This window comes from Indicator indicator, chromosome 1 (assembly GCF_027791375.1).
Source record: "Indicator indicator isolate 239-I01 chromosome 1, UM_Iind_1.1, whole genome shotgun sequence".
NCBI lineage: Eukaryota > Metazoa > Chordata > Aves > Piciformes > Indicatoridae > Indicator > Indicator indicator.
Window position 1 is genome coordinate 129,520,648 of NC_072010.1, and position 12,538 is coordinate 129,533,185.

Sequence of the window (12,538 nt, forward strand, 5' to 3'; positions counted from 1 at the left end):
TTTTTATTCTTTAGATACGACTTCAGAGGAGACCACACCATCTGCAGGTGAGAGTTAGTATGAAGAGAGGTAAGGTCTGAGGGCTGATGTTTGTTGCATTGGTCAAAAATTTGCCTTGTTTTAATAATAATTCCAAATTGTATCTTACATGGTCTTCAACTTCATATTTATCTACAGTCTGTATTGTGAGTCCACATGGGTAGGATTTTGAAGTGCACTTGACTGCCACTGAGCTGATAACTTTTCCTTTCTTATTCAAAATACTACAAAACCCAATGTGAGCATATTTATTTTTACAGGACATGTAGGGATTTGGTGTCTCTATAGATAGAACTTCTGTTTCCTGTACCTTCTGATGCTGTTTAAAGCATTTTTACATAGTTAAAAGGTACACCCCATTCCTTAAAAGCACACAGTGTGTGTTCATGCAATGAGTTGCCAAATAGGACCAGTAAAGAAGATCACAGCAGCTTGCTAAGCCTTTTGTTTTCTTTCCTAATGAAAACAAGGAGCAGCTTCATAGATTCCTAGAATGGTCTGGGTTGGAAGGGACCCCAAAGATCATCTAGTTCCTACAACCCTGCTATGAGTAGGGACACCTTCCACCTGCCCAGGTTGCTCAAGGCCTCATCCTTGAACCTGGCCTTGAACACCATTTTTGGAATTTAGCAACATTGCTGACAGAAAGCAGTAAAAGAGATGTAAGTGGATAAAGCATGAAGAGATTCCTGACCTGGTTATCCTCTCTGGTCATGGGCAAGAGCACCAGGTTGCTCAAGGCCTCATCCAACCTGGCCTTGAGCACCTCCAGGGAGGGGATATCCACAGCCTCCATGAGCAACCTGTTCCAGTGTCTCACCACCCTCGCTGGAAAGAATTTCTCCCTAATCTCCAGCCTGAGTCTGCCTTCCTTCAGCTTCAATCTGTTCCCTGTTGTCCTGTCATTACGAGCCCTTGTAGAATGTCCAGCTTTCCTGAAGGACCCCTTCAGGTACTAGAAGGCTGTTCTAAGGTCTCCCCAGAGCCTTCTCTTCCCCAGGGATGATCTCTAGAGGTCCCTTCCAACCCTTAAGACTCTGTGATTGTGTGTGAAAGTAACTTAATTCCCTTATAAATGATGATGTGTTTACACTCCTCCCAGGAAGACTGTCTAAAGCAGAAACTTATTTTTGTGCTGTGATTTCATAGGACTTTAAATTTCCAGTAGAAAACCTTAACTTTAAAACTTGCCTTTTTTTTCCCTTTCTTTCTTTCTTTTTTCCTTTTTTTAACAGAAACTCTTCACATAACTGATTCTTACCTCACCACAACACCAGGTAGGATTCATACATCACCCCTGACCTTCTTCTATGCTTCTCAAAAGTGAAGTGTGTGTAAGTTCAGGAGGTCTGCTTCCGAGTTTGTTTTTTTTTTTTTTTTTAAGTTAGATCTTTTTTTTTTTTGTATTACAGTGTCTCATATTAACAATCTGCTTGACTTCACATTGATCTCCAGTCTGGCAGGTCTGATTCTGCCATGCTTGTCTACATAGGTGCATGCAAAGGACTTTGGTCATTTTCTAAGTCAGAGCCAAAGGTTAAAGATTCATAGATGCAGAGAGTGGTTTAGGTTAGAAGGGACCCCAAAGATCATTCAGTTCCAAGCCATGGGCAGGGACACCTTCCACTAGCCCAGGTCACTCAAAGCCTTGGAACACAGTCTCAGGGATCATATTTAAATAAGAAAACCACCCAGTTCTTCATGCCTTTAGTAGATGAAACAGACTGAATCTGGTCATGATGTTCTCAGGGCAGGTCCATCTGTAGGAGAAGGCTGAATATAATTTTTCATCTATCAATTTAATTTTTTTTGGGTCAGTTTAAGTTTTTTATCAATTTAATTTTTTAACAATCAATTTAAGTTTTTTAATGATCAATTTAACTTTCTTATCAATCAACTTTTTATCAGTTTAAGTTTTTTATCAATCAGTTTAAATTTTTATCAATTTCATTTTTTATCAATTTCCTTTTTTATCAAACAATTTTGTGTTTTATTGATGAGTCTAACTTTTTTATCAATGTAATTTTTGTATCAGTCAAGTTAAATTTTTTATGAATTTAATTTTTTTATCAATCAATTTAGGTTTTTATCAATTTAATTTTTTATGAATCAATTTAAGTTTTTGATCAATTTAAGTTTTTTTACCAATTTAAATTTTTTATTAATCAATTTGGTTTCATTAATCAATTTAGTTTTTTATCAATCAGTTTAAGTTTTTATCAATCAATTAAAGTTTTTATCAATTTCAGGTTTTTTTACCAATTAATTTACATTTTTTATTAATTTGTTTTTATCAATCTGCTTAGGTTTTTGATCAATTTAAGTTTTTGATCAATTTAAGTTTTGGATCAATTTAAGTTTTCTATCAATCAAGTTAAGGCTTTTATCAATCAAATTTTTTATTAATCAATTTAAGTTTTTTATGAATTTAAGTTTTTATCAATCAATTTAAGGTTTTTTACCAATTAATTTAATTTTTTGTATTAATCAAATTTTTATCAATTTAGTTTTTTTATCTGTTTAGGTTTTTTATCAATCTATTTAGGTTTTTACCGATCAACTTAATTTTTTACCAATCAATTTAAGTTTATTGATCAATCAATCTGCCCTCCTTAAGCTTCAGTCCATTCCCTCTCATCCTATTATTACAAGCCCTTCAAAATGCTTCAAAATTATTATTAAAAATAAATTACTCAAACCCAGCATGTTTCACTCTGAATTACTAAGTCTTGGAAAATATTATGGGAAGTGGCCTAGAGAGGTGAAGCCTAAAGAGACATTGTGTAAAACAGATCTAAAAGGTAAAGACCTTTGCATTAAAACATTGAATTGGTTGTAAATATTCATGGATTGATAGAATGGTTTAGGTTGGAAGGGACCTTAAAGATCTAGTTCCACCTCCCCTGCCCAGGGCAGGGACATCTGTATGACTGTGCAGGGTTTAAAGTCAACTTTTTCACTCACTATGTTGTTTTTTTTTTTCCTCCCTCCAGAAACTATAGCAGAAGAAACCATTTTATGCAACATATCACCTGTCTGCAATTCTTCAGGTTAGTAGCTCTCTATTTTCTTTTTTATTTCTTACAATGAAATTTTCTCTTGTGAATAATGAGACAACTTTTATTTGCGATGGTAAAAGGTAGTTCTGTAATAAATGTTACTGAGTATTTAAGGAGAGTTTTGTACAGCTTCTGAAAAGATAAATATAAAAAAGGGGGAGTGTTTAAAAGTAATATTTAGCCTGTTGTGGATTCAATCTTTGGTTTCTTATCAAAGGATTGCAGATAAGAAGGGCAAACCTGAGCCAACAAGAGACTAGTACACTGTCATAGGCACTAAGGTCTCCCATATTGAGCCCAACTCTGTGTCAGAAGTAGAATTGATGTCTTTAGAAGAATTATTGTGAAAGCCTGCATGTATTTTAAAGTACCATCATAGAGTGGTAGGGGTTGGAAGGCAACTCTCGAGATCATTGAATCCAACCACCCTACAAAAGCAGCAGCAGCTGGGGCAGGACACGCAGGAACACATCCAGATGGGTCTTGAAAGTCTCTCTAGAGAAGGAGGCTCCACAACGTCACTGGGCAGCCTGTTTCAGTGCTCCATCACCCTCAACAGAAATATCTCCTCATGCCGAGGAACCTTCTGTGTTCTAGCTTGTGCCCATTGACCCTTGTTCTATATGTTTGGGCTTCAATTTTTCAGTTAGGTTCACCTCAGGCAGAAAATGCAGCTGATTCCTTGCACATCACTGACTGACTGCTTCACTAGTACAGAATCAAGCCTGAGATAAAAAGTCTGAATTTATCTAATGCTACAGTTCTGGTCATACTGTATATCAAAATGTGACAGAAGAGACAAACAAAGGAAATTGGAAAGAACAGTGATGTTCTCTTTATGTGAGTGAACAGAAATATAGTCCAAGATTGGGATTTGATGCCTATTTCTGCCTTCCAAAACACTTCATTGATAAACAGCTGCTGTGAAAAATGCTGAAGAAAATTCATAGAATGGTTTAGATTGGAAGGGACCTCAAAGGTCATCCAGTTCCAACACACCTGCTGTGGGCAGAGACATCTTCCACTAGCTCAGGTTGCTCAAGGCCTCATCCAACCTGGCCTTGGATCACTCCAGGGAGGAGGCATCCACAGCTTCCCTGGGCAACCTGTTCCAGTGTCTCACCATCCTCACTGGAAAGAATTTCTTCCTAATCTCCAGCCTAAATCCTCACCCTCACTGTGAGTCTGCAGTGAATGTGCAGCTGCAAGGAGAGAAGTGTCATAGAAGTTCTTTTTGTCTATCAGCTCTCAAGGACTGTGGAAAGATGCTCTGAATTGTGGTATGCTGAAAGTTCTTTAATCCCTAAGGCAACACCACATAGTCTTTACCCCCACATTTTATTCTCATTGCAGGAATTGGGTTTGGGTTAATAGTAATGTGCAGTGCAGATTTTCTGCTTTGAAAAAAACCAAAAGAGCTAGAAGGAATTTAGAGACAGCCAGCAAAGAATATACAGAAAATAAGGAAGCCCTTAACCTGCTTCATTTGTGGCAATAGGAAGTGATGAAAGAACAATTGCAAAGAAAAAGCTAGTCTAAGTGTTTTTGTTTCCCTTTTGTTGTGATAAAAGACAGAGAATTTCAGATTTCTCACCCAATTTTACATCCTATGCTTTGGCATTGATTTGCTTAACTCTTTTTGCCTTTTGGTTTTAGTGTTCTACGTGGGCAAGGTGAATCTTCAGGCAAGTGAAGAAAGTAACACATCACTAAATGTAGACATAGTAAGTGACCTCTCAATATGTTGTTGTAATGAAGGCTCTTTGTCTACACTTAAAACACTGACACCTTAAAATGATGCCTACTGTGTCTTTGTAGTTTTCTTTTAACTCAAGTCCAGTTTGCAGTAGGAGTTACCATCTGCAGTGGATAGATCTGCTCGTTCTCTCTTACATGGCTGCTCTTCAGCTGTATTTTAGAATTCCAACTAAATAAATTCACAGCTTCACAGATTATATTGGGTTGGAAGGGACCCTCAAAGGTCATCTTGTCCAACCCCCCTGCAGGCAGTAGGGACACCTCCAACTAGAGCAGGCTGCCCAGGGACACATCCAGTCTGATCTTGAATGTCTCCAGGGCTGGGGCCTCAAGCACATCCCTGGGCAGCCTGTTCCAGTATTTCACCCTGCTCAACCTTCCTGTAGGGCCCCTTCAGATATTAAAATGTAGAGCTCAGGTCTCCATAGAACCTTCTCTTCTCCATGCTGAAAAGCCCCAATTCTTTCAGCCTGTCTACATAGGAGAAGGGCTCCAGCCACCTGATCATCTCGGTGGCCTTCTCCAGCAGATCCATGTCTCTCTTGTGTTGGGGATGTCAGATCTGGACACAGTACTCCAGGTGTGGTCTCACAAGAGCAGAGTAGAGAGGGAGAGTCACCTCCCTCATCCTGCTGGTCACACTGCCTTTGATGCAGCCCAGGACAGGGCTACCTTCTGAACTGCAAGCTCATCATACAGACTTAGATCATTCCTACTGTGTCTTTCAGCTCAGTTCTTGAGTTCTTACACCCAGGATTCAGCATTGCCTGTTCCTTATGTCTATTACGGAGCTTGTCCCATTGCTGCACTTACAGTTAGAAAGCTGGTTCAGTGCCTGCTCTAAGCTGTCATTGTTGCAAACTAAGCCAAATTCCTCTTTTTCCAGTGTGAGATACAGAATCATAGAATGGTCCAGGCTGGAAGGGACCTCCAAAGGTCATCCAGTCCAACCTCCCCGCAGTCAGCAGGGACATCCCCAATTAGATCAGGTTGCCCAGGGCCTTGTCCAGCCTCGCTTTGAGTATCTCCAGGGATAGGACCTCAAGCACCTCCCTGGGCAACCTGTTTCAGTGTTCCACCACCCTCGTAGTGAAGAACTTCTTCCTGATATCCAACCTAAATCTGCTTTCCCTAGTTTGAAGGCATTGCCCTCATCCTGTCCCTGCAGGTCCTTGTAAACAGCCTCTCCCCATTCTTTCTGTAGCCCCCTTCAGGTACTAGAAGGCTGCCCTTAGGTCTCCTTAGAGCCTTTTCCAGGCTGAACACCCCCAGCTCCCTCAACCTGTCCTCATAGCAGAGGTTCTCCAAGCCCCTGATCAGTTTCCTGGCCCTCCTCTGGACCTGCTCCATCAGTTCCATGTCCTTCCTATCATTTGATCTATACTAAGTGAGCCAGTTCCTTCCATGAGTTGTGACAACCGTCTCATGGTAAATATTTGTGGAAGTGTGTTGCTGAGCAGGTGTGAAGTTTGTCTTTTGAATTTCAGCCTGTTGCAGTGTGTGAAATGAACATCTTTCTTTCAAGGCTAAAAACTGACTGAGTTTACTTAGCTGTGGAATCTTTGTTTCTAACAGATTAATAACATCAGCACCAACAATCAAGTTACAAAATTAATTGCCATTCCAGCACCTACCCTGCAAGAACTGAGGTAAGTAATTTTGAATAAGGATTTAAATCTGTCTTATATCTGGAAAAAAAAGTGAAGTGAGACCTCCCATGTGGTTAGCAGCCTCTTCCCTTGGCATTATTCCTGCACTTTATGAATTAACCATTTCAGAAGTTGTTTTGCATAAAGTTCATAGATTCATAGAATGGTTTAGGTTGGAAGGGACCTTGGAGATCATCCAGTTCCAACCCCCTGCCATGGGCAGGGATACCTCCCACCAGCCCAGCTTGCTCAAGGCCTCATCCGACCTGGCCTTGAACACCTTCAGAGAGGGGACATCCACAACCTCCCTGAGAAACCTGTTCCAGTGTCTCACCACCCACTATTGATTGAAAAGTCATCTTGATGAGAATAGTCTTAGTTTTGTTTCATGTACCACTGGAATTTGTTGTAAGAAGCAGTATACTTGCTGACCTTCCTGAGGTTCTTCAGTTTCCTTGGGGCTGAGCAAGGGCTAATGGCCTTATTTATATGCTGATGATCCTACTACTAGTAACAGTAATGAATGATAATCACAGAATCACAGAAGAGTTGGAAGGGACCTCAAAAGCTCATCCAGTCCAGGCCCCCTGGGAGCACCTAGAGCAGGTCACACAGGAACACATCCAGGGGTTTTGGAATGTCTCCAGAGAAGGAGGTGCTGGAAGGTGTCCAGGGAAGGGCCACAAGGATGAGCAGAGGGTTGGAGCACCTCTGCTATGAGGTCAGGCTGAGAGAGTTGGGGTTGTTCAGTTTGGAGAGGAGAAGGCTCTGAGGAGACCTTCTTGTGGCCTTCCAGTATCTGAAGAGGGCTACAGGAAAGCTGGGGAGGGACTTTTTATGGTGTCAGGTCTGGGGGGTATGGAGCAAAACTAGAAGTGGGGAGACTGAGATTGGATGTTAGGAAGAAGTTCTTCATCATGAGGGTGGTGAGAGACTGGAACAGGTGGTGGAAGCCTCATCCCTGGAGGTTTTTGCAGCCAGGCTGGATGTGGCTGTGAGCAACCTGCTGTGGTGTGAGGTGTCCCTGCCCATGGCAGGGGAGTTGGAACTGGATGATCCTTGGGGTCCCTTCCAACCCTGACAATTCTGTGATTCTAAATAATTTTTAAAGAAGTCAATTGATGTTAAAATACGTGGGAACAGAGGTTTAAACTTAGTTTGTGGAGTGACTAAGCAAAAGGCAACTGTAAAAATGTTTAATCCTTTGAAAAGTGGTTTTACAATATTAGAAGTGGTCTGATTTAAAAAAAGAATAATCACTAATCCAGTGCGTTTTTTTTTCTTCAGTAGTTGCTTGTTCTTTGCATAATATGGCAATTGTCTTTAGAGTAAACATAACTAAAATCTTCCATAATGGTAACTTTTTTTTATTTTAAAGTATTTCAGAGTTCAACAAAACCTTGCAAGCAGTAAGTGAGGTAAGTTTACTGATTATTACTCTTTGACAAGCTTAAGCATCAGTCCTGTTTTCTCCTTGGTAACAAAACAATCTTCCCTTTTCACTTGTCATTACAGTCCTCTGTTATGAAATGCAGTGCAGAAAACCAGAGGTTTGTTGTTAATTTTTTTCTTTTTCTAATGTTCATATCATTAAAAGCTTTTCTATTGTCTTGTGATCTATCAAGCTTGAGTGGCTATGGAGCAAACTTTATAGGAAGTGAAGTTTGAGAAACAGGCTGAGGAAATGTATATGTAGGCTGACAAGGAAATCCTGATCCCATTATTCTTACAGCATTAGTGAATTAATTTTTTAGATTTTTAATTATTTCCTTTTTTAAATTAAATCAAACTATATTGCTTTTCATTCATCTGGTGAAGCACTGGTTTGTTTGCCATGATATTTTTTTTCCTGCATCTATCTATTAGCTAAGTGTAATTGCTAAGGTGGAGGGATTTGGGACCAGCAAAATTCCAGAGCTTGTGAATACAGTGCCGTCTGTGTCATTTGGAGTTGAGATACCATTAATCATAGAATTAACACATTAATCATAGAATCATAGGGGTTGGAAGGGACCTCTGAAGAACACAGAATCACAGAACATTGTTGGTTGGAAGGGACCTCTAAAGGCCAGCCAGTCCAACCCCCCTGCCAGAGCAGGAGCACCTTGAGCAGGTCACACAGGAACACATCCCCAGACAGGTTTGGAATATCTCCAGAGAAGGAGACTCCACAACCTCTCTGGGCAGCATGTTCCAGGCACCCTCACAGGGGAAAATTTGTTCTTCTGTTAATATGGAACCTCCTCTGCTCCAGCTGTCACCCAGTGCCCCTTCTCTTTAGCCTGATGTGGTGGGGTTTGAGCACTAAAAATGTGACAACCTGTACTTTCACACTTAGCATTTGAGCTAATCTGCTTTGATTTAGCATCTGATGTTAGTTGTGTGGTAGAAGTGAGGCAGATCTGGTTATTGAGTGTAAAGCTTTTTTCTTCTCATTATAGTATCCAATGTCATTTCATCATCAAGCTGGCTGAGAGGGCAAATATTAGCAGTTTAACAGACAAAGCAGAAATAAGCCAAATTGGTAAGTTATGCTTTAAACAGTCTCAGCTTACATTTCATAGTATCATAGAATGGTTTGGGTTGGAAGGGACCTCCAAAGGTTATCCAGTCCAACAGCCCTGCAGTCAGCAGGGACATCCTCAACTAGATCAGGTTGCCCAGAGGCCTGTTGAGCCTCCCTTGGAATATCTCCAGGGATGGAGCCCCAGCCACCTCCCTGAGCAACCTGTTCCAGTGTTCCACTTCCTTAAAGGTGCAGAACCTGTTCCTAACATCCAATCTAAATCTCCTCTTCTCTAGTTTGGATCCATTGTCCCTTGTCCTGTCACTACAGGCCTTTGTAAACAGTCTCTCTCCATCCTTAACCTCCAAGTAGTGAAAGAAAAGATTGTTATTTCTTCTTAGATAACAAGGTTGAGGTGTAAAATTCCTGGAGAACATTAATGTTCCGGCAATGGCAAACTTGGATTGCCAAGTTTATGAAGTAGCCCTTTCCTAGTGACATTGTGATGGTAGGGAGAGGTGATTCATATCATTGGTCTCTTTGTTTCCAAGATGTAGCTTTGCATTTTGGTTTCTTTACAGCAACAGAAAGAGAAATCAGTGCTTGGCAGGCATGGAGAAGAAATCTTAGGGCATTCTGACCGGTGAGGGTGATAGAATGGCTTAGGTTGGAAAGAACCTCAGAGATCATTTACTCCAGCCATGGGCAGGGACACCTCTCAACTAGACTCAGCTGCACAAGGCCTCATCCACCTGGCCTTGAACTCCCCAGGGAGGAGGCATCCACAGCATCCCTGGGCAGTCTATTCCAAAATCTCACCACCCTCACACTGAAGGACTTCTTCCTAAGATCCAGTCTAACCCTGCTCTCCCTCATCTTCAAAGCATTTCCCCTTGGCCTGTCTCTAGACACCCTCAGCAAAAGTCCCTCTGCAGCCTTCCTGGAGGATCTTTTCAGCTGTTGGAAGGCAGCTCTAAGGTCCCCCTGGAGTCTTCTCTTCTCCAGGCTGAACAACCATAGCTCCCTCAGCCTATCCTCATAGCAGAGGTGGTGCAGCTTGGTTTTCAAATGTAATTTCAGAAAAAAAAAATCAAAATCAATGATGCAATACAAACCTTTAAAAAACATAAACCATGCTGATTTGAAGATCCTACTTAACAGTATTAGCAATTCAGTGCTTCAGGCTAAAGCAGGTTAATGTTTCTTTGTCATTGCAGACCGCTGTTGCTGTTCATCACTCAAGTATTGTTCCTTGACTGCTGAAGAATTACAAATGTAGTAAGTACATGGGATGCCATCCAGAGGGGCCTTGATGGGCTGGAGAGCTGGGCCCAAGCCAACCTCATGAGGTCCAATAAGACAAAGTGCAAGGTCCTGCAGCTGGGCTGGGGCAATCCCAGGCACTGATACAGGCTGGGCAGGGACTGGCTTGAGAGCAGCCCTGAAGAAAAGGCCTTGGGGGTGCTGGGGGAGGAGAAGCTCAACAGGAGCCAGCAGTGAGCACTTGCAGCCCAGAGAGCCAAGCAGAGCCTGGGCTGCAGCAAGAGAAGTGTGGCCAGCAGGGCCAGGGAGGGGATTCTCCCCCTCTGCTCCACTCTGCTGAGACCACACCTGGAGCTCTGTGAACAGTTCTGGAGCCTCTGTTACATGAAAGATCTGGAAGTGCTGGAAGGTGTCCAGAGAAGGGTCACGAGGATGAGCAGAGGGCTGGAGCTGCTCTCCTATGAAGACAGACAGAGAGAGTTGGGGTTGTGCAGTTTGGAGAGGAGAAGGCTCCCAGGAGACCTTCTTGTGGCCTTGTAGTATCTGAAGGGGGCTACAGGAAAGCTGGGGAGGGAATTTAGGGTGTCAGGGAGTGATAGGACTGAGGAGAGTGTATCCAAGCTAGAGGAGGGGAGATTTAGATTAGATGTTAGGAAGTTCATCATCATGAGAGTGGTGAGACACTGGCACAGGTTGCCCATGGAGGTGGTGGAAGCCTCATCCATGGAAGTTTTTAAGGCAGGGCTGAATGTGGCTGTGAACAACCTGATGTAATGGAAAGTGTCCCTGCCCATGGCAGGGTGGGGTTGGAAGTAGATGATCCTTGGGGTCCCTTCCAACCCTGACAATTCTGTGAAATACAAAATATGACTTGCTTGGGTGTAAGAACTCTCAAAATGTTAAGGAATTCTTTTCTGTTCCTAGAGCATGAAACATTCAACCTGATTGGATTTTAAATGTACATTATTTAGTAGCGTGTCCTTACCATTTGTATGAAGTCCTCTATCACAACTATTTGTCTTTAAAACCTGACGAGTGTTAAATTGTAACATGCATTTTTCTCTTTTTTTCCTTTTTTTTCAGTACTATCCAAGTGCCACATCACTCTATATGGGTTCCCACCCATCATTCTCCTCGCCCTAAAAAGGTTCTCTCTTTTGTTTCCCCCACCACTCTTTCTACCAAACAAAGCCCCACAGTTGGCCCACTGCCCCCACCATTGATAAAATCCCATTCTTCTGGAAGTCTCTCCACATCTCCCACTCCAAATCCTCTCTTTGAAACTTCTACCACATCTACTACTGAAGCTTATGTGTCTTCCACCACTGTTACCACTACACTTTCCTCTTCTGAGTCCATTGCTCAACCTGCCACCCCAGCTTTTCCTTCCACAGCTTCTAGTAAATCTCTCACTGTTGCCACACCTACAACAAAATCTGTCACTAACACAGGTTCATCAGCTAAAGCTGATGCTACACTTCTTAGCAACCCTGTTACAGTAATTCCTCCTTCCCAAGGTTTCACTAAACATTCTGCAGCTTCTTCTTCTGAGCTTCCCCCCAAACCTTCAATAGCAATTTCCCTCTTGGAGACCACCACCAAACCTGTAACCCAAATTCATGTCACTACAGATCCAGCCCAACCTGTTTCTGGTATTAAAAAAGTTCCTACACCACCTATTCTCCCCCTTACTCCTTTCACAATAACTTTGACCCCTGCTGTGAGTCCTGTCAACCACTCTGTCTCAGCTTCTCATCCTCACTCTACTGCTGCTGGCCATGGCAGCCTGCCTCATGGGAGCACAGGTAAATATGGCAAGTGAAATGATTTTTTTTTTAATAATTCTTTTATTGCTAGACACAGGATTGGCTGTTAGATAATCTTGTTTAATAAAGTTTAGCTGAGCTGGAACCTTCCAATTCCTGGGAAAAAAAACTGAGACAGCTCTCAGAAGGTGGAGACTTTCTGACTGCAGTAAGTTGTGATGCCTTTGGCCATGATGAATGACAACTAGATTTAAAATATTGCAAATCAATGTTGCATCTTCTTTAAAGTATTGTTATTGTTCAGGAATATTTTTAGTGGGTAAATATTTTCCTCTGAAGACTGGATGCATCTTTAAAAGCTTCTCTCCAAATTGCTGATTTTACTCGATTTTGTTCTACCTTGATTTTGTTCTACCTTGATTTTGTTCTACCTTGATTTTGTTCTACCTTGATTTTGTTCTACCTTGATTTTGTTCTACCTTGATTTTGTTCTACCTT

The 12,538-nt window shown here is 41.8% G+C and overlaps 1 protein-coding gene across 1 annotated transcript in view; it reads left to right on the forward strand.

The window, feature by feature from the left end:
• Positions 1–12,538, forward strand: part of ADGRG2 (adhesion G protein-coupled receptor G2) — a 44,245-nt gene that overhangs the window by 14,606 nt on the left and 17,101 nt on the right. Inside the window, exons 5-14 of the mRNA XM_054381808.1 lie at positions 15–47; positions 1,275–1,316; positions 3,042–3,089; positions 4,755–4,822; positions 6,432–6,505; positions 7,884–7,923; positions 8,021–8,055; positions 8,947–9,029; positions 10,229–10,289; positions 11,358–12,079. Of these exons, the coding sequence (XP_054237783.1) occupies positions 15–47; positions 1,275–1,316; positions 3,042–3,089; positions 4,755–4,822; positions 6,432–6,505; positions 7,884–7,923; positions 8,021–8,055; positions 8,947–9,029; positions 10,229–10,289; positions 11,358–12,079 (1,206 nt within the window). The remainder of the gene's footprint in view (positions 1–14; positions 48–1,274; positions 1,317–3,041; positions 3,090–4,754; positions 4,823–6,431; positions 6,506–7,883; positions 7,924–8,020; positions 8,056–8,946; positions 9,030–10,228; positions 10,290–11,357; positions 12,080–12,538) is intronic.